The 21,202-nt window shown below is 45.4% G+C and overlaps 1 protein-coding gene across 6 annotated transcripts in view; it reads left to right on the top strand.

Moving 5' to 3' along the window:
- Positions 1 to 21,202, top strand: part of RAI14 (retinoic acid induced 14) — a 243,961-nt gene that overhangs the window by 176,050 nt on the left and 46,709 nt on the right. For 5 of the 6 annotated variants that reach the window (XM_033933107.1, XM_033933134.1, XM_033933087.1 and 2 more), the window contains exons 10-13: positions 1,059 to 1,087; positions 3,887 to 3,976; positions 14,781 to 14,867; positions 17,774 to 17,828. In XM_033933107.1, coding sequence (XP_033788998.1) covers positions 1,059 to 1,087; positions 3,887 to 3,976; positions 14,781 to 14,867; positions 17,774 to 17,828 — 261 coding nt within the window. The remainder of the gene's footprint in view (positions 1 to 1,058; positions 1,088 to 3,886; positions 3,977 to 14,780; positions 14,868 to 17,773; positions 17,829 to 21,202) is intronic. The other variant, XM_033933097.1, reaches the window with a different exon arrangement.

Raw genomic sequence — 21,202 nt, 5'->3', positions numbered from 1 at the left:
GGTTGTGTGCCTCAACTTTCCAGCTCTCTTGTCCTGCTCTGTCTGCCCCGAGTGCTGCCTGCTTCTGCCTCGACTCTCCTGCGCTCTCTGCCCCTGACTCTCCTATTCTCTCTGCCCTGAGCACTGCCCTGCTTTTGCCCCGGCCTTCGGGTTTAAAGCAGGTTAAAACCACGGGCTCGCTAGGCTCGCAAAAATAAAAAAGATTTTTAAAAAAAGTTGCTGCTCTTTAAGCATGCACAGACCATCTACAGATGGTCTGCACATGCATCGGGATCGCTATAGAGCATGAGGGCGATTTGTGAATCAGCCCCCCCCGGACACGGATCAGATCCAATCCATGACCTTAGTGAATCTGGGCCTAAAAGTTGACGTACACACAATGGTATAGTAAGGGGGATGCGGTCCACCCTGGGTGCAGTCTTCCTAAGGGCATGAAACCCCATTCCTCTCCATGCCATATGCCCCTTACATTACCCCTGCCTTCCCCTGTACCTTTTTTACTTCCCCAGCGCAAGATTGCTACCCACGTTGACATCAGCACTCTCTCCGACATCACTTCCAGGACCTGCACCTAGGAAGTGACACCAAAGGGCGAGCTGACACCGACGTGGGCATGCTGCTCACGTCAGAGAAGTTAAAAAGGTACGTTGAAAGGTTAGGCGGCGCGCGCACAGCAGGTGAGGGCGGGGGAGGGGTGCCACCAACCTGAACGCCACTCAACCTTACTATACCACTGCGTGCACGTGCTGACTTAAGCTTTGTTCTGTAACGGAATCTGGGTACCCAGAGGCTGTTATAGAATACTATCTTAGTGCGCAAATTTTTGGTGCCTAACTTTAGTGCTCTTTAGAGAATTGTCCTGAGTGTCCAGTGTATACAAATTTCTCTGGTGCATATTCAAGAGAGTTATCTTGAAACCGAGATTTGTTAGGTGCAACTGCAGAACTGAGTTGGGAAACAATGGGCTTATGCAAAATAGGAAATAGATAGAATGGTTGGGAATGGTAGTGTTCTAAAGTTTAGGTATAATACATTTTTTTTTATATTTTCACTTGCAGGTACAAAGACGCCAACAAAGCCAAAACAGGTATTTTCTCCTCAGTTTTTCTATAATATACTTTCCAAAAATTTATTTTTTAGGCTCAAAGTATTCTTGAAAAACAGCATATAACGCAAATTCTTAAAGCAATTCAATTAAATGTATGACATTTTATAGGCCATAAATCTTATTTTATGGGTTTGAGATGCTAGAATGTAATAGATTTGCTAGATGTCTCATCTTAGACCAATTTCTTTATTTTTCTCAAATAAGTCTGTAGCAGCATTCTTGGAGTAGAAAGACGGTCTTTATTTTAAGGACCCAGAAAGGTCTACGTTGAAGAACTCTGTGCCATTTGAATAACCAAACAGGAGTGGGGGGAGAGTTTTATACTGAGCAGATCCTTCAGATTGGAGAATCTTGGTAAATAGTGCCCACCGATCAAGAATAGTTAACTGTTGTTATAGTTCTTTAAAACAAATAAAGAGAAACTTTGATGTCAAATAAGATGTGAAGATAAAAAACAAACTGAGTGGGATTGAGGTCTGTCACTACTGCGTACTGCAGAGAATCAGGATCAGTTCAGGGTAACACATACCAGGGAGCTCAAGTGATATAAGAAAAGAATAGCCTTACTGGGTCAGACCAATGGTCCATCAAGCCCAGTAGCCCATTCTCAACGGTGGCCAATCCAGGTCCCTAGTACATGGCAAAACCCGAAGAGTAGCAACATTCCATTCAAAATCCTAAAGAATAGCAAGATTCTGCAATCCCAAAGAGTAACAAAAGATTCTAGAACCTCAAAGAGTAGCAACATTCCATGCTACCGATCCAGGGCAAACAGTGGCTTCCCCCATGTCTTTCTCAATAACAGACTATGGACTTTTCCTCCAGGAAATTGTCCAAACCTTTCTTAAAACTAGCTACACTATCTGCTCCTGCTGGTCTCTAAAGTCTTTGTCCTTATATAGAAGACAGCAGTTGTGCTCTTTGTTGATGGTGGTAGGTACTGTTTTGCTTTGTTGTTATACCTGTTATGTGGTCGTATGTCGGACCACGGTTGTGTGTATTTGACTCCTTTTACAATAAAAATTATATTAAAAAAAAAAAAAAAAGATCCTGTTTGTCTTGAAGGTGCATGATTTTTAACCATATTTTCAGTCACTCCCATTGTAAATGGCAATGATTAGTATGCAAAGTAGTTTCTAGTAAGTAATCAGGGGAAGACTGTAAGCCAAAAAAATGACAACAGGTAGACCAGCAATACAGAATAGCATATTGTTCATGAGCTCAAAACTAAACTTAAATTTTTGTAAGTGGAAGGGATAAGGCTAGCCATGGCAAAAAATAACCAGTTGTGCCATTTTTTTTTTTAGTGCTTTAAAAGCAGGGCTAAAAACATTAGCAGTGATTTGAATCCATTTGCCTAAGTTCTGTAAAACATTATTGATGAACTTCAAACATGGAGTGGAGAGAGAAGGAAGTTGGTGCATGGGCCTTGTATTTACCAGTTGTTGAAGATTACCTTGATCCAATAAGAGAAAACATTTTTAATAGGGTCAGAGTTAATGATCAATAGAATAGCCATGTATTTAAGAATGCTTTTTATGCCTTTTATGTTTTTGTGATAGGCTCAATTGAGTTTTAAAAAGATTGCTTTTTGCCTACGATCCTCCTCTTGCCTTTAATTTCCCATAGGATACTTTTGACATGGCACTTAACTGGTATTGAGGGTAGTGAAAAGGAAGAGAGAGTCTGAAAAATCCTACAGATGCCTAGTTATGTAAAAGAAAGTGCTCTTTTAAAGGCCACTGTTCAGACGTTTCTGCATAGATGCAAAGTCTCTTTGGACTTTGGGGAAAATACAAGCATGTTTTAATGCTGAAAATGGCCCCAAGACAAAGAAATGGTAAAGATTTGTGCCTCCTTTTTCTGAGAATGTTTTAGTGGGGGAAGAATGTAATTTTTATATTTGGGTTTTAAAAATATAAAAGTGAGTTTTGGACTTTCGATAATACCTACCTTAAACTTGGTGGTTACGCAGACTATCAATAGTAAAATTAAAATTTTCACTGAAAATTAACATACAAATTTGAAATATGATCTGCATGTGCTGTTTACCCCCTCTTTCACCTAAAGACAGTCCTAGGTCCATCTCCTGTCAAAAAAGACATTTATTTTTGATCCTTTAATATAAGACAGTCTTCCCAATTAAAGCAATATGTACCTGGATAAATGGTTTCTGAAACTTGCTCTCTTTTTCAAGCAGTATTTCCTTGGAATTTCTTTTTTTCTTTTTTTAAGATTTTCCTTTCACCACACTTCTTTAAGTAGCTGTTAGGAGAAATTGTTGGAAGTTCTTTTATAACTATGCATAGTGTTTTCATTACATTATTTTTGTTTGTAGTGATGTACCAAAACCCAAAATGCTTACAAAGCAGCTTCTCTTAACCGTCACACCATACAGTTCAAATCTAAACCTGAGTCGTCTGGTTTTCATAAATGTCTCTAACCACCTTGTTATGTGGCCAGCCTTATATTAAGGTGCTGCCTGCATAAAAAGAGATTTGATTGCATATAGGCTATGAACTGCTAATAGCTTCTAAATCTTTACCATCCTTGCTGAACCTGTTTACTACTATTTTATATTGGTGCATGAACTGCAACAGAAAGATCTCAAGCATGTGTAAAACCTTCTCTTCACTGCCATTGAACCAAACTGAATGAAGAAAGTCATATATTATAAGTTGTAGTTGGTGGATGAAAGCTTTTTTAAATATATAATCTTGCTCTAACTTTACTAACAAAACTAACAAACCTCCATTTTCTGACCTGTGAAACTTTCAGCATGACCAAGTCAGTAAACTAAGTTCAGAGAGAAGTGGGACTCCTAAAAAACGCAAAGCTCCACCACCACCTCCTTTCAGTCCTTCACAGGTAATAAATAAATAACAATTTGAATGTGTTGAATTTATATAGATCTGGTTGGAGTGAGGGGAAGATGGGGTGGATAAGAAAATCATAGAACGCAATATTGGTGAAGCAGCCAAATTCACTTTGGCAGTATTACTTAATAACAGTATATGTCATTGAATTTGCACTGAGCTCAGGGCAACATATAGAAAGAAATCCGGTCTCAGGTCAAAAGCGCGCCGGAACAAAGGCGCGCCCAGACAATTGAGCGCAGCGCGGAGGCGCGCGCTGCTCTAAATTACTGTTTTTAGGGCTCCGACGGGGGGGCGTGGGGGGGAACCCCCCCACTTTACTTAATAGACATCGCGCTGCATTGTGGGGGCGTTGTGGGGGGCTTGGGGGGTTGTAACCCCCCCACATTTTACTGAAAACTTCACTTTTTCCCTGTTTTTAGGGAAAAAGTTAAGTTTACAGTAAAATGTGGAGGCTTACAACCCCCCATAACGCCGGCGCGATGTCTATTAAGTAAAGTGGGGGGGGTTCACCCCCCATGCCCCCTCGTCGGAGCCCTAAAAACTGTAATTTAGAGTGGCGCGCGCCTCCGTGCTGCGCTCAATTATCCGGGCGCGCCTTTGTCTTTCACGCCGTTGTCTATGAACCAAGAAATCCATTAATTGTCTAAGACAGAGGTAGGCAATTCCGGTCCTCGAGAGCCGGAGCCAGGTCCGGTTTCCAGGATATCCACAATAAATATGCATGAGATAGATTTGCATCTCAAGGAGGCAGTGTATGCAAATCCATTTCATACATACTCATTGTGGATATCCTGAAAACCTGACCTGGCTCCGGCTCTCGAGGACCGGAATTGTCCACCCCTGGTCTAAGAGAACTAAGAAGAGACTGTCATGGGCTCAAACAACTGGAAATATCTGACAAGGATTTATTTTTATTTCTTGTACACGTCAAATCTTAGTTGCTTTGAAAAATAATTTACTGAAACTTTTCTTGTTATATTCTAAGATACATTCATTCTTTGCATGCTGGAATGAGTGGAACAATGTAAGTTAAAACAGTAATATTTATTCACAGGGCAAATTAATCATTTGAGCTAGGCATTATCTCCTCCAACTTTTAGGGCTCCTTTTACAAAGGTGCGCTAATGGTTTTAGTGTGCACTAAAATGCCGCATGCGCTAGCCGCTACCGCCTCCTTTTAAAAGGGTGGTAGTTTTTTTGGCTAGCACGTGCTATAGCGCGCACTAATTGTGTACGTGCACTTAAAACGCTAGTTACATTTTGAATGAAAATTACAAATAGATGTATACTACTGCTAATCATTTCTATAGCGCTACTAGACATATGCAGTGCTTTACAAATCATATGCAGGTAATTTGTCCTTAGTGGACTCGCAATTTAAATTTTTGTACATGGGACGATGAGGATTAAGTGACTTGCCCACAATCACAAAGAGCTGCAGTGGGAATTGAACCCAGTTCCACAGGATCACAGTTTGCTGCACTAAACCTTTAGGCAACACTATTGTTTTGTGATAGGAATCTTGTACCATGTTTATCCCACTCAAAAATTCAATCACTCAAATAATCGGGATCAGATACAATTAACTAAATAGCTCCAAAAGCATCAATTTCTAAATATTCAAGAAGCTATTGTATAAATACTTTAAATTCCATTTAATTACACACTTTTAATAATAATATATTATCACAAATCAAAAAACATATTCTTACATACATTCAATATCAAACCACATACCTCTGTGAGCCCCCCCCCCCCCAAACACACACACACAAACAAATTATTAAACAATAATACAATACATAAATAGGACAAACATCCATTGATGTTCACTTTCAGTCCTGGAATGCAATATCTATCCAATATGGATCTGCTCTTCATCTTAAATAGACAAACAGTTTGTACTGTTCACATTACGTTCCACTGGTTCTTTTTTTGAATCCCAAATAACAGTGTTTCACGCTCCACTGCGTCTCTTTATTAGGTCATAAGCAGTCCATATTCCAGGACTGAAAGTGAAAATCAGTGGACATTTGTACTATTTATGTATTGTATTACAGTATTATTTAATAATTTATTTGTGTGGGGGGCTCATGGAGGTAATGTGGTTTGATATTGAATGTATGGTAAGAATATGTTTTTTGATTTGTGAAAATATATTATTATTAAAAGTAATTGTGTAATTGAATGGAATTTATAGTATTTATATAATAGCTTCTTGAATACTCAAAAATTCAGGCTATATTACAGTCGGACCCCACTCCAGTCTGGATGAGCTGTAAACTAGGTTTGATAGTAATAAGCTCCAATTTTGGAGCTCAGTAAGAGTATTCTAGAGGAGGAGGAGATGGTTAAGACCTGAATAAATTGATTTCATTCTCGGAACACCTTATTGTTTACAGAAATTGTGGTCTGGAGAGGTCCATTATGAAATGCAATTAATCAAAGATATTTTGATGAGGATAATAAGGCCAATAAGCTGTTAGCCCACCAACCTAAGGCTAGACAGGTAGTTTCTCGTAAAGATGAGGGAAACCTTCTGGCGAAAGACCCAGCCCAAATGCAACACTGTTTTGTACAATTTTACAAGAAACTTTACACCTCCAAGGTATGTACTACCTCTCAGGAAACTGAGTACTTGAGTTCAATCAGATTGTCGAAGTTAGGAGGCTACTCAGTTAGATGGAGATTGTGGTGGATTAGGTTAGAAAGGACTTTTAGTAAAATGGAGGAGTGCCTGAAGAAAGAGCTGATTGAGTTGGGACATCGCTTGATTGGCAACATTTTATTTGGCAAGAACACATGTTTTGCATAATTGCATTCTATCAGTTGTGGTTTATAGAAGCATCGGACCCTGGAAGAAGGTCTTTTTTTTGACCAAAATACGACCCATGTTGGGTCTATACCACAATCCATTTACTGTGTATTCTCAGTTTGTGGGGTTTTTTCTGGACTGCACCATGTACGCCAAGATTGATTGAGCATAAGACTTGAATAAAAGATTTTATCAAGATCATCAGTTCCACAGTTGTCCTTTGTGTGACTGCCAAGCTAAAAGGAGCAACAAAAATGGCTGCTGACCTTTAGGTAAGGAAAATAAAGAAAAAGAAGAGAAAAAAGAAACTGATATGGGTCTCCAAACTAGTGGCAGAGAAAATAAAGGCAAAAGAGTTGGCATTTGTGAAATATAAAAAAAAACTCAAAAAGAGAAGCATGGAAATGAATACCAGATGAACCTGAAAGAAGCCAAGAGAGAGACGTCTGGCAAAAGTGCAAGCAGAAGAGCACATGGCTAGAAATGTAAAAATATGAAGACAACTATTTTTTTCTGGTATATTAGTGAAAGGAAGAGGGCGAAAAATGGAATTGCGAGACTGAAAGAAACTGTAAACCGCTATGTGGAGAGTGATAAGGATAAAGGAAATGTGGAAAACACGTACAGTAAAACTTTGGTTTGCGAGCATAATTCGTTCCAGAAGCATGCTTGTAATCCAAAGCACTCGTATATCAAAGTAAATTTCCCCTTAGGAAATAATGGAAACTCAGACGATTCATTCCACAACCCAAAAACTTTAATACAAAATACTATACGTACTTGTATTGCAAGACCTCACTCATTTAGAACAGTCACTACACCCCTGCAGCGCCAGAGAGAGAAGAACCACCGGCTCAGTTGTGATGTGTGTATACTGTATGTACTTGTATTGCAACACATTCCTTGTATATCAAGTTAAAATTTAATCAAATGTTTTGCTTGTCTTGCAAAACACTTGCAAATCAAGTTACTTGCAATCCAAGGTTTTACTGTACTTCTGTTGTGTTAACAGGGGGGAAAAACTGCTCAATAACACCCCACTCTTCGAGTGGTGTACTGTTGAGCAGATTTTTTTAGCCTGGATGGGCAAAACAAGAGTGCCACTGTCGAGAGCTTAATTGCATTTACATCTAGCGGATTATATGACTGAGTGCTGCTTTTTGAGATTTAAGGGTCCTTTTATTAAGGCGTGCTAATCAATTTAGCATGCACTAAATGCTAAGGCATCCATTATATTCTATGGGCACCTTAGCATTTAGTGTGCGCTAAATTGGTTAGTGCACCTTAATAAAAGGAGCCCTTATAGCCGGTGTACCATTTGAAGGATTTCAGCTAAGTACTCCCATTATGAAATATTGATGGTATTAAGGTATTCTGTGAAGTGTTTGCACAGAATATTATGAGCAGTTCATCCTTATGACATAAGAGCCTCACTTAAGTGCATTATTGTGGACATACCATAATTGAAATAATTATCCCAGGACAAGCAGGCATGATATTCTCACATGTGGGTGACGTCATCTACGGAGCCCCGGCGCGGACAGCTTTTCAAGCAAACTTGATTGAAGTTTCAAGTTTGCACACTGCACCACGCATGTGCATGCCTTCTCGCCCACTAGAGGGCGCATCCCACCTCGTGGTCCTCAGTTCAAATTTTTCCGCGGAGCAAGAAAGCCCTGTGGATCTGAGCTCCAGTGTTTTTGCCTTCTAGCTGCCGCGTTTAGTTTGGTTTCCTTCGAATTAGTTCGCGGTGCTGTTTTGTTCTTTTCGTTTCCCTTCAAAAAAAAAAAAAAGTCTTTCGTTTTTCATCGGACTCCGGGGGCTCCCGGAATCCGTGGCCGCGGGACGTTGGTACGTTCCCGGCCTTCTTCTTTTTCTTAGTGGATGTCCCGTCCTGTTACGGGATTCAAAAAGTGCAGCCGGTGCGAGAGGTTGCTTTCCATCACTGACCCTCACCGGTGGTGCATCGTCTGTCTTGGGCCCGAACATCCGACAGACTCGTGTGATCGCTGTGCTACCTTCCAAAACAGGGCCCTCCGTCGCCGTAAGGCAAGAATGGCCGAATTGTTCGCCGTCAACGCACCGCCTAAGGCCTCGACGTCGGCCTCGGCTTCGGCCCCGGCCTTGACCTCGGCCTCGGCGCCCTCGGGGGCCTCGGCCTCGCCTCGACCCTCTTCCTCGAAGGCGTCGTCAGTGAAGCAAGCTTCGGGTAAGTCCTCTGTTCCATCCCCTTCAGCAAAGAAGCCATCCTCGAGTCAGGCCAAGGCGGGTGGGTCGACCCCGGCCCCGCATCGGACCTCGACTCCGCACACCCCGAGGGAATACTCGAAACCGAGGTCGCCCTCCAGGGAGTGTGCCCCGGACTCGGAACTCCCCACCTTCGTGGGGATTCCGGCCTTCCAGGATCTCCTCCGAGCTCTGATCTCATCGGAGCTGTCGGGAGCCCTGGAAGTGTTGCAGCGTGCTGCGGTTCCGGCGGCCTCGACCTCGGCCGGGACGCCTTCGGTCTCGGAGGCCCCGGCTGCCCCGACCTCGGCGACCTCGGTCTCGGGTACGGTGGCCCCATTCACCTCGGTCTCGGCCCCGCCCCGGACCTCGACCTCGGGGGAACCCCCTGAGCGGAGTGTAAGGCCCAAGGAAAAGTTGCGCAGAGTGCGCCGTCTTTCCTCCTCTTCCTCCGGGTCTTCCAGACACGCCTCGCCCTCGACGCGACCTCGGACGGGGCGTCGATCGAGGAAGTCTAAGCGGCCCCGAGGCTCGCCTCGGCGCGACCGTTCCTCGTCGTTCGGGGGCGAGGCGCTGCAGGTGTCGGAGTTGCGCCTCGACAACCCGAGGCTCCTCCGCTCACCTCATGGGAAGTCTTCCCGGGCCGCCTCGCCGAGGAAACGGGAGAGTGTCCCACGAACCCCGGGGTCCTCACCCAAGGGTTCTGCGAGGAGGACAACTTCCCCTTCCCCCTCGAGGGCCCTCGAGAGGGGATCCTGGGATTCGGGATCGGTTAGGGATCCTCATTATTCCCATGAAGCCTCCCCCCTCTCCTCGGTGGGGCGGTCGAGAACCCCGTCCCCCCAGGCTAGGCCGTCCTCATTTTCATCCTTCGTTCAGGACATGGCCCAAGCCCTGGGGATTGACCTCATGGTAGGCTCTCGGTATTCCAAAGAATTTTTGGAGGAACAGGACCTCCCTACTCTTCCTAGGGAGGTGCCTAGACTCCCTCTCAACAGTGTCCTTCTGCAAACCTGGCTGAATAACTTGTCAAGCCCTCTTACAGTCACGTCTGTGCCTTCGAAAATGGAATCGAAGTATAGGACGATTCCCCCTAAAGGGTTCGATAAGGCGCAGCTCTCCCACCAGTCTCTTCTGGTGGAGTCTGCTCTTAAAAAATCACAACCCTCACGGGTTTCTGCGGCGGTTCCACCAGGCAGGGAGGGGCGGACCCTGGACAAATTTGGCCGTCGCCTCTATTCAAATTCCCTGATGGCCACCAGGGTTCTAAATTACGCCTTCACCTTTTCCTCCTATTTGCGTGGTATGGTGAAGGATCTTCCTCAATATCGAAACTCGTTACCGGACTCCCAAAGAGCAGGATTCGATAAGTTTATGTCCAACCTGTCTCAATTGCGGTTGTACCTATTCCACGCAGTCTACGACGCCTTTGAGCTGGTTTCGAGGGTGTCGGCCCTCTCGGTGGCCATGCGCCGCTTGGCCTGGCTTCGCACCCTCGACATGGACCCAAACCTGCAGGAACGCCTGGCTGACTTGCCTTGTGTGGGGTCCGAGTTATTCGACGAGTCATTGGATGCGGCGACCAAACGCTTGTCGGAACAGGAGCGCTCTCTAGCATCCCTGGTCCGCCCCAAACCTAGACCCCCGCCGCAGAAACCCTTTCGGCCTCCGCCGCGCCGATACCCTCAGAAGTCGACCCCGGCTTTCTCGAGACCGCCTCCGAGACGTCCGTCTCAGCGAGGCAGAGGGGGACAAACCCAAGCCCAGGCGCAAGGCCCTTCTAAGCCCGCGCCTTCCTTTTGACGGGCTGAGCGGACGGGGCGGGTTCCCCTCCGCACTTTCACAGGAACCCCTTCCTATCGGGGGCCGTCTGCGGTCCTTCCGGGAGGCATGGACCGGGATTACCTCAGACGCTTGGGTGCTCCGGATCGTCTCCGAGGGCTACTCGCTCAACTTTGTGTCCTCGCCACCGGACAGTCCTCCAAGTTTAGTCCCCTGCAACCGTTCGCAGCTACCGACCCTTATAACCGAAGCCAAAGCCCTCTTGAAGCTTCGGGCGGTCGAGCCGGTCCCCAAGGACCAGTGGGGTACGGGGTTTTACTCCCGCTACTTTTTGGTTCCAAAAAAGACCGGGGACCTGCGCCCCATACTGGACCTCAGGAAGCTCAACAAATTCCTGGCCCGGGAGAAGTTTCGAATGCTATCTCTCCCGGTTTTGTATCCGCTCTTGGAGGAAGGGGACTGGATGTGCTCCCTCGACCTGAAGGAAGCATACACCCATGTTCCGGTGCACCCCGCCTGCCGAAGATTCTTACGATTCCAGGTGGGGGACCTCCACCTCCAGTACAGGGTACTGCCCTTCGGCCTGGCCGCGTCCCCACGAGTATTCACGAAGTGCATGGTGGTGGTTGCGGCAGCCCTGAGGTCACGTGGACTCCATGTGTTCCCTTACCTGGACGATTGGCTCATCAAAGCCCCGACCAGGGAGGGGGTTATCTCAGCGACCCGACAGTCTATTACCTTCCTGCAAACTCTCGGGTTCGAGATAAACTTTCCAAAGTCTCACTTGAGGCCGTCTCAGTCTCTTCAATTCATAGGTGCGGTGCTGGACACGGTGCGCCTACGCTCCTACCTGCCGACCCAGCGGTTGGAAACCTTGGTACGGATGAGCCGCCAGGTCTCTCAACTATCGAGGGTATCGGCCAAGCGCATGATGATGCTGCTGGGCCATATGGCCTCGACGGTACATGTCACGCCGTTTGCGCGGCTACATCTGAGGATCCCTCAGTGGACCCTCGCGTCCCAGTGGCGTCAGGAGTACGACCCGGTGTCTCGCCTCATTTCGGTAACTCCGCCCTTGCGGAAATCGCTGCGTTGGTGGACAGACTCTTCAAATCTGTCCATGGGGCTATTGTTCCTCACTCCGCCTTTTCGCAAGGTCCTGACCACGGACTCCTCGGAGTACGCGTGGGGAGCCCATCTCGACGGTCTTCGCACGCAGGGCCTGTGGTCGACAGAAGACCGTCAGTGTCACATCAACGTGCTAGAGCTGCGAGCCATCTTCCTAGCACTTCGAGCCTTCGTTCACATATTGCAGGACCAGGTGGTCCTCGTCCGCACGGACAATCAGGTGGCAATGTATTATGTGAACAAGCAGGGAGGAACGGGGTCATGGCCCCTCTGCTCCGAAGCTCTTCGCCTCTGGGAGTGGGCGGCCTCCCGGAACATCTTCCTCCGGGCGGTCTACATCCAGGGAGAACGGAATTGCCTGGCGGACAAACTGAGTCGACTTCTGCAACCGCACGAGTGGACTCTACACTCAGCAGTTCTACGCGAGGTTTTCGCTCGCTGGGGAACGCCACAGGTGGATCTGTTTGCCTCTCCGGAGACACACAAACTACCACTATATTGTTCTCGGATGTACTCGCAGGACCGTCTGGAAGCGGATGCCTTCCTACTCGACTGGGAAGGGAGGTTCCTGTATGCATTCCCTCCGTTCCCTCTGATCATGCGAACGTTGGTACACCTAAAATCGTCCACGGCCACGATGATTCTCATAGCACCTCGATGGCCGCGTCAGCACTGGTTCTCCCTGCTGCTCCAGCTCAGCGCCAGAGAGCCTCTTCCCCTGCCTGTCTCTCCTTCTCTGCTGTCTCAGAGTCAAGGATCCATGTTACATCCCAATCTGCAGTCATTGCACCTGACAGCCTGGTTTCTTGTTCCCTGACTCCTCCGGACCTGTCTCAATCGGTGAAGGAGGTGTTGGAAGCCTCCCGCAAGATCTCGACGAGGCTTTGCTACGCGCAGAAATGGACCAGGTTCTCCACCTGGTGCTCGTCTTTCCACCTGGATCCGGTATCAGTTCCGGTATCCTCGGTTTTAGAATATTTGTTTCATTTGTCGCGCTCCGGCTTGAAAACCACTTCGGTGCGGGTTCATCTCAGTGCGATTTCTGCTTTCCACCAACCTCTGGAGGGACGCCCTCTGTCACTCCATCCCTTGGTGACACGCTTCATGAAAGGGTTACTCAGGGTTTGTCCCCCTCTTAAGCCTCCGTCCGTCGTGTGGAATTTGAATGTGGTTCTGGCTCAACTGATGAAACCCCCGTTTGAGCCACTCAACAAGTCCCCCTTGAAATTTCTGACTTGGAAGGCGGTGTTTCTAATTGCCCTCACCTCCGCCAGGCGGATTGGGGAGTTGCAAGCCTTGGTTGCGGACCCTCCTTTCACTGTCTTTCATCACGACAAGGTGGTCCTCCGCACCCATCCTAAGTTTTTACCTAAAGTTGTTTCTGACTTCCACCTCAATCAGTCCATTGTCCTTCCTGTGTTCTTCCCGAAGCCCCACTCCCATCCGGGCGAGACGGCGCTTCACACGCTTGACTGTAAGAGGGCGTTGGCATTTTATCTGCAACGCACCAGGCCTCATCGGAAGGTTCCTCAATTGTTCTTGTCCTTCGATCCCAATCGGTTAGGGCATCCAGTTTCCAAGCGCTCTCTGTCTAACTGGTTGGCCGCTTGCATTTCCTTTTGCTACGCTCAGGCCGGCCTTCCTCCCCCGGGTCGAGTCACGGGGCACAAGGTCCGAGCGATGGCAGCTTCGATAGCTTTCCTCCGATCCACTCCGATGGAGGACATATGTAAGGCTGCCACTTGGTCTTCGGTTCATACATTCACCTCTCATTACTGCCTGGACACTTTATCCAGGAGTGACGGCCGGTTTGGCCAGTCAGTTTTGCAAAATCTGTTTTCCTAAATTGCCATCCTCCCACCTGCCCTTTTTTGGTTAGCTTGGAGGTCACCCACATGTGAGAATATCATGCCTGCTTGTCCTGGGATAAAGCACAGTTACTTACCGTAACAGGTGTTATCCAGGGACAGCAGGCATATATTCTCACAACCCGCCCGCCTCCCCGGGGATGGCTTCCTTGCTAGTTATGGAACTGAGGACCACGAGGTGGGATGCGCCCTCTAGTGGGCGAGAAGGCATGCACATGCGTGGTGCAGTGTGCAAACTTGAAACTTCAATCAAGTTTGCTTGAAAAGCTGTCCGCGCCGGGGCTCCGTAGATGACGTCACCCACATGTGAGAATATATGCCTGCTGTCCCTGGATAACACCTGTTACGGTAAGTAACTGTGCTTTATGCATGTTATATGGAGTTTTTCAGACCTATGATAATAAGGGCTTTATGTGATTTATTTATAAACCAAGGAGCCACACATATTGTGGTCTGTTTTTCTCCATTGTATGTGGATGTGTATTGTTTGTCTATTATTAATTAAGTTTTTCTTTGATTGATCTTTTCAGATGTCTGTGTTCATAGCATTTAGTTGAATCATCAAAAACACAAGAAATGTTTTAACTTTGGACCATGTGGAGGTAGTGTCGGCTTCTGTTCATTTAGAGATTAATTGATCATTTAGGGCTCCTTTTATCAAGCTGCGCTAGCGGGGTTAACGCGCGCGACGTTCCATCATGTGCTAACCCCCGCGCTAGCCCAAAACTACTGCCTACTCAAGAGAAGGCGGTAGCGGCTAGCGCAGCCAGCGGTTTAACTCACGCTAATATGCGCGTTAAACTGCTAGCGCGGCTTGATAAAAGGAGCCCTTAGAGATTAATTGAAATGATTTGACTAGCGGTGCCTGAAATTTTGTGCACAACTCTCTTGTATATATGTGTGTATAGATATATGCATTCACATATATATGTATAATAATAATTTATTTTTTATGATTGTAATTTCTATTTCAGTTGAGTGATTTGTCTTCTCCTCAATCAACAACTTCTACTCCCGTGTCTGGAAAAGGAGAAAAGCTATTCTTTGAGCAGGCACATACGGTATTTTCTGGCTTTCCTTTATTATAGACCTGCTGCTGCTGCTGCTACTACTATTACTATGACTTGTCATCTTTAAAACACTATTAGGCATATGCAGACATATATAAGATTAGGCATATGCAGACATTTTTAAGATTAAGATTTTAATCTACTATAATAAAACCCTAAGCGCGCATGCGCACTCCTACTTGCGTGTTCCGTTTTCCATGATCAGTAGGTCCCCGGCAGGTAGGAGTGCGCATGCGCGCTTAGGGTTCTGTTTTCCTGTAAGCACACTCGTGGAACTCAAGGTGCTGTTTTTCGGTCTGGCCTGCTCCCTGCATTCCTTGCTGTAGTGTATTTTTTAAGTTCAAAGATGCGGCGGCAGCTCCTCTCATGATCCCCACCTGCATCGGAAGTCCGACGCAGGTGGGGATCGTGAGAGGGCCGCCGCCGTGTCTTTAAACTTAAAAATACACTACAGCAAGGCACGCAGGGAGCAGGCCAGACCGAACAACAGAACCAACTTACAAATAATTCTGCCAATGGACTAAGGCAGCTGGCCAGACAGCGGGAAGGAAGGGAAGGGGGAGGATGTGTTTAAGGAAGCTGTGGCTCTCATTGAAATGCCAGTTGGCCAGCTCCCTTGCTGGTGTTATTTTTCAGTTTACAGGTGCTGCCGTGGCTCCTTTCATGAGCCGCACCTGAGTTGGAGAATACTTCCAATACAGGCGGGGATCGTTAGAGGAGCCACCGTGGCACCTTTAAATTTAAAAATAACTCTGGCAAGGGAGACGGCCAGACAGCGGGAAGAGAAGAGGGGATGGAGAAATGCTGCTGCTGCACAGGGAAATGGAGGGGGAGGGGATGCTGCAGCTGCCGCACAGGGAAGTGGGGGAGGGAAAAAATGCTGCTGCACAAGGAAATGGAGGGGGAGGGAATGCTGTGGCTGCTGCACAGGGAAGGGGGGAGGGGAAAAAATGCTGCTGCACAGGGAAATGGAGGGGGAGGGAATGCTGCGGCTTCTGCACAGGGAAGTGGGGGGAGGGAAAAATGCTGCTGCACAGGGAAATGGAGGGAGAGGGAATGCTGCAGCTGCTGCACAGGGAAGTGGGGAGGGAGACAGAAAGAAAGGAAGAAAGACACAGGGGCAGGGAGAGAGACAGAAAGACAGACAAAGGGGGCCAGGGAGAGAGACAGACAGAAAGAAAGACAGCGGGAGGGAGAGACACAGAAAGAAAGAAAGACAGACAAACATATATTCTAGCACCCGTTAATGTAAAGAGCTTAAAGACTAGTACATTTATAAATCACCACTCTTAACATTTGCAGCAGTTTACAAAAGTTACATAATTAAAATCATTACATACAAAACAGACTATAACACATACAAATTATCACAAATTGCTTGATTGTAGTTACCGGATGCTAGGGTCCACCTTAGGGGTTAGCGTCCAAGAAAAGGATCTTACGATGAAACCTTCCACCCAATGTGCAGTGGTGGTCAAAAAAGCAAACAGGATGCTAAGAATTATTAAAAAAGGGTTGGTTAACAAGACTAAGAATATTATAATGCCCCTGTATCCCTCCATGATGTGACCTTGGCTATTTAAGAAAGAAGTGATTCTTTATGTGAGCAAAATTTGCAAATACCTTTTGCTACTAAGGAACCTAAGCTAATTTAAGATGTATTGTCCTTAATTCTGTTTGGATATGGGTTTAAAGCTAGAATTTACTGGATTACCATTTTCCTTGGGCTTCTACCCATGAGGAATAGGTTAGGTTGGCCATTTTAGCTGGTGATTCAATCCTTAGCTGAGTGGCTGCTAAATATGATGTTTGATTGCTTGCTTGCTTGCCTACCTTGTGCAAAGGTGGCAGACCTCACACCATCCCCTAGATAAGATTTTAGACAGTTCTACAGTAGAGCTGGCTTTCTTGGTACATATGGGTACCAACATCATGGGAAAACGTAGGAGGGAGGTTCTGGAAACAAATTTAGGCTTTTAACTATAGAAAGCTGAAATCAGAACTTCCAGGGTAGCATTCTCAGAAATGGTCCATGTTCCATATACAAGACCCAAGAGGCAGGCAGAGCTGTGGTGTTTCAGTGCATGGATGAGACACTGGTGCAGGGAAGAGAGATTTAGATTTGTTAGGAATTGGCCAGCATTCTGGTGCAAAGAGGGAAGCTATTTCAAAGAGATGAAGCCCACTCCAGCTTTAATCCTAATCTGTTTTGCCATTTATGGGATCCAGACTGTAGAAGTCTGCATGGCATTTCCCGACCTCTGAAGCTGCTGTCAAAGGAGACAGACTTAAAGATCTCAATATGTATACTTTGGAGGAAAGGCAGGAGAGAGGAGATATTATAGAGATATTTAAATACCTATGTGGCATAAATATGCATGAGGTGAGTCTTTCAATTAAAAGGAAGCTCTTGAACAAGGAGGCATAGGATGAAGGTGAAAGGTATAGATTCAGAAATAACCTCAGAAAATTATTTTTAATGGAAAGGGTGGTGAATGCTTGAACAACCTCCTAGTGGAGGTAGAGGTGGAGGCGACAGAGTGTATCTGAATTTCCCCCATTTTTGTGATAAATGTAAACATGATTGATTCAAATGGCTATCAAATAGTAATTATGTATCGCATCTGACTGAAACTTTGTCACAAATGGTTTGAAGAAGAGCTAGTCAACAGTGATGCCACTTAATGGACTGTGGCGCCATCTCACGGAAATTTACCAAACTTTTCAAACAGCTCTCGTATATGAAAAATAATGCAGCATATCCTTTTTTTTTTTAAGAGCTGATTGTTTACTGTTTGCATTTCTCCTCTTCTGTCAGCCTTTTAATATTTCTCCGTGCAACTTGAACTAGAACTATAAACAGCAGATTTATCATATTTTGTATGTCCTTTTCACAGGAGGAGAACAGTTGTTTCAGGCAAAACATTAAGGACAGGCTGAGTGATTATACAGGTAATGTGAAGTGTGCAAAAGTTTTCCATACTCTTCATATTTTCACGGGAAATGGTTGTGGTGGGAGAAGTGGTAAAAGGGTGTGTCGTATTAAGACACTGGGAAAGATGTACGCAAAACAGGGTGATTATGTGGAAAAGTGATGTAATTTGTAGTGTTTAAAAAAAAAATAAGTGCAGTAACTTTTTGAAGATCCCTCGTATAACATGAAAAAAAATCCACTCTGATATTCAGGCTTATCAGGTCCTTCAGTGGTCTCCTGAGATATTGAGTGGAGAAATTAGGTGATTGTGTTTCTGATATTCTTGACTATAATGGTGCTTTGGATCACTTCTTGCTTTCCATTTGCAGAGCCAGAGGACATAGTACTGCTACCAAGACACTGTGTTGTCCAGGGCAAGGAATTTTAAACAGTGCTATAGAATGCATTAGAGACTGATCTGTATTCTGTTATGGTGCCGAAACTAGCCTAAAATCCCCTTTCTGCCTGGTTTTAGTTTTGGCCGAAACTAACCATGTGTTTTTGGTAGAAGCTGAAAATTTGGCTTTGTCCTGTTTGTCTCCCCTCCTTGCCTACCTGTAGATGCCCCCTTGGGTCTGTCTTACAATCCCTGATGGTCTAGGGCAGTGGTTCCCAACCTGTCCTGGGGGACTCCCAGCCAGTCAGGTTTTCAAGATATCTCTAATGAATATGCATGAGAGAGATTTGCATTCCTGTCACTTCCATTATATGCAAATCTCTCTCATATATATTCATTAGAGATATCTTGAAAACCTGACTGGCTGGGGGTCCCCCAGGACAGGTTTGGGAACCACTGGTCTAGGGGTATAGTTGGGGCAGGAGTGATTCCATTGCTCCTGTCTATGCTGGCTTTGCTCTCAAAATGACTACCATGATTTCTAGTGTCAATCTCTTCAATCTCTCCCTAAGTACGGGGAGAGTCCCCCTGGACTGGAAAACTGCCAATGTTGTTCCTCTGCACAAAAAGGGTTGCAGAGCGGAGGCTGCGAATTACAGACCAGTAAGTCTCACATCAATAGTGTGTAAACTCATGGAAACTCTACTTAAAGGGAAATTAGACATGATATTGGATGAGGGGAATCTGAGGGATCCCTGACAACATGGATTAACTAGGGGCAGGTCATGCCAATCCAATTTTATCAGCTTCTTTGACTGGGTGACAGGAAGCTAGACTCGGGAGAGTCTCTGGACATAGTGTACTTGGATTTCAGTAAAGCATTTGACAGTGTCCCACACCGTAGACTATTAAACAAGATGAAATCGATGGGGTTAGGTGAGAAACTAACGGCATGGGTCAATGATTGGCTGAGTGGAAGACTTCAGAGGGTGGTAGTCAATGGCACCCTCTCTAAGACATCGGAAGTGACTAGCGGAGTGCCGCAGGGCTCAGTCCTGGGACCATCTCTTTTTAACATATTCATAAGGGACTTGACCCGAGGGCTTCAGGGAAAAGTAGCGCTGTTTGCCGACGACGCCAAACTGTGTAATATAGTAGGTGAAAGTGATCTCACGGATGGTATGGCGCAGGGTCTGATCAAGTTGGAAAACTGGTCCTCAACATGGCAGCTGGGCTTCAATGCAAAGAAGTGTAAGGTGATGCATCTCGGCAGCAGAAATCCATGCAGAACATACATCTTGAATGGAGAAACACTAGCTACGACCTCAGAAGAACGGGACTTGGGAGTAATCATAAGTGCAGACATGAAGGTTGCCAAACAAGTAGAGAAGGCCTCATCCAAGGCAAGGCGGATGATGGGATGTATCAATAGAAACTTCGTCAGCCGTAAACCTCAAGTCATAATGCCACTGTACAGAACCATGGTGAGACCTCATCTGGAGTACTGTGTGCAATTCTGGAGGCCACATTACCGTAAAGATGTACTTCGAGCTGAGTCAGTCCAGCGAATGGCCACTAGGATGGTCTCCGGACTCAAGGGTCTCTCATACGAGGAAAGACTGGGCAAGTTGCAGCTCTACTCTCTAGAGGAGCGCAGGGAGAGGGGTGACATGATTGAGACATTTAAGTACGTCACAGGTCGTGTCGAGGTGGAAAATGACATATTCTTTCCTAAGGGACCTTCAGTCACAAGGGGGCACCCGCTCAAACTCAGAGGAGGGAGATTTGGTGGTGACACCAGGAAGTATTTCTTTACAGAAAGGGTGGTGGATCACTGGAACAAACTACCAGTGCAAGTGATCAAGGCCACTAGCGTGCTCAACTTTAAGAATAAATGGGACATCCACGTGGGATCTCTACGTGGGTCGAGCAGCACTCTGACTTAATGGGGTGGGACAGTAGAGTTGGCAGACTTGATGGGCTATAGCCCTTTTCTGCCGTCATCTTTCTATGTTTCTAATCTTGTGAGACTGCAGCAAGATGTCACGGCACCATTTTGAAAGTAGAGCTGACATGGGCAAGAACAACTGGGAATCACTTCTGCTCTGACTATACCACTAGTCAACTGGGATGGTAAGGTAGTTGTTGTTTTTGGTTGTTTTTTTTTTGGGGGGGAGACTACTCCAAATTTTATTTGTGTAATGTGATTGCAAATAATGCAGTTATAATCTTGCTTAATCGTTTATATGGTAAATAAAGTGTTCCAAATAAATGCTTTTGATACAAATTCTTAGCAGGAATTTAAGTCTGCAAATATGGGATGATAAGCTCCTTAGGAATTAACCTCTTTGTGGTGATATCAGCTGTCACTCCAAATGTGATACAAATTCAGCCATTATAAAAGCACAGTGGCCTTTAGATTCAGTTTTCATTAGTTGAGGTCATGTGTGCAGATGCTGTTTTGCTTGGAGGTAAAATAAGGTCTCTGATTATTTAAATTTATTTATTTAAAAAATTTCTTTTCCGCATATGACCTAAGTGGATTACAATAAAACAAACAAAATATTTCACGTAATCTTCATTGCAAAACATATTACAATAAATAACCCTACTACATCATTCCCTCTTACAAATATTTAAAATAAAGGAATCTCGCAGAGACATTTGTAGTTCTACCCTCTCTCCTCTTGTTTTCTGTAAGTCTTGTCTATAAATTTGTCCTGTAAGTATAATTAAGTGTTTTTTGATACCCAGATTTTAATATATGTGTAACTCGCTTTGAAATTTATTATTATAAGCGTTTGCATCAAATTTTAATAAACATGAAACATGGCTTAGATCAGGGGTGCCCACACTTTATGGGCTTGCGAGCTACTTTTATAATGACTAAGTCAAAATTTTTAAAAAAACACAAAGCACACTGAAAGGCAGAGAAAATGTTAATTATTCATATTCCGGGTTTTTTCAATGAGGTCACGGCAGATAAGCACATAAGCATTGCCTCTGCTGAGTCAA

The sequence above is a fragment of the Geotrypetes seraphini genome, chromosome 1 (genome assembly GCF_902459505.1).
Source record: "Geotrypetes seraphini chromosome 1, aGeoSer1.1, whole genome shotgun sequence".
Taxonomy (NCBI): Eukaryota; Metazoa; Chordata; class Amphibia; order Gymnophiona; family Dermophiidae; genus Geotrypetes; species Geotrypetes seraphini.
Note: the sequence above shows the minus strand (reverse complement) of the source record. Positions and strands in the feature narration are given on the sequence as shown.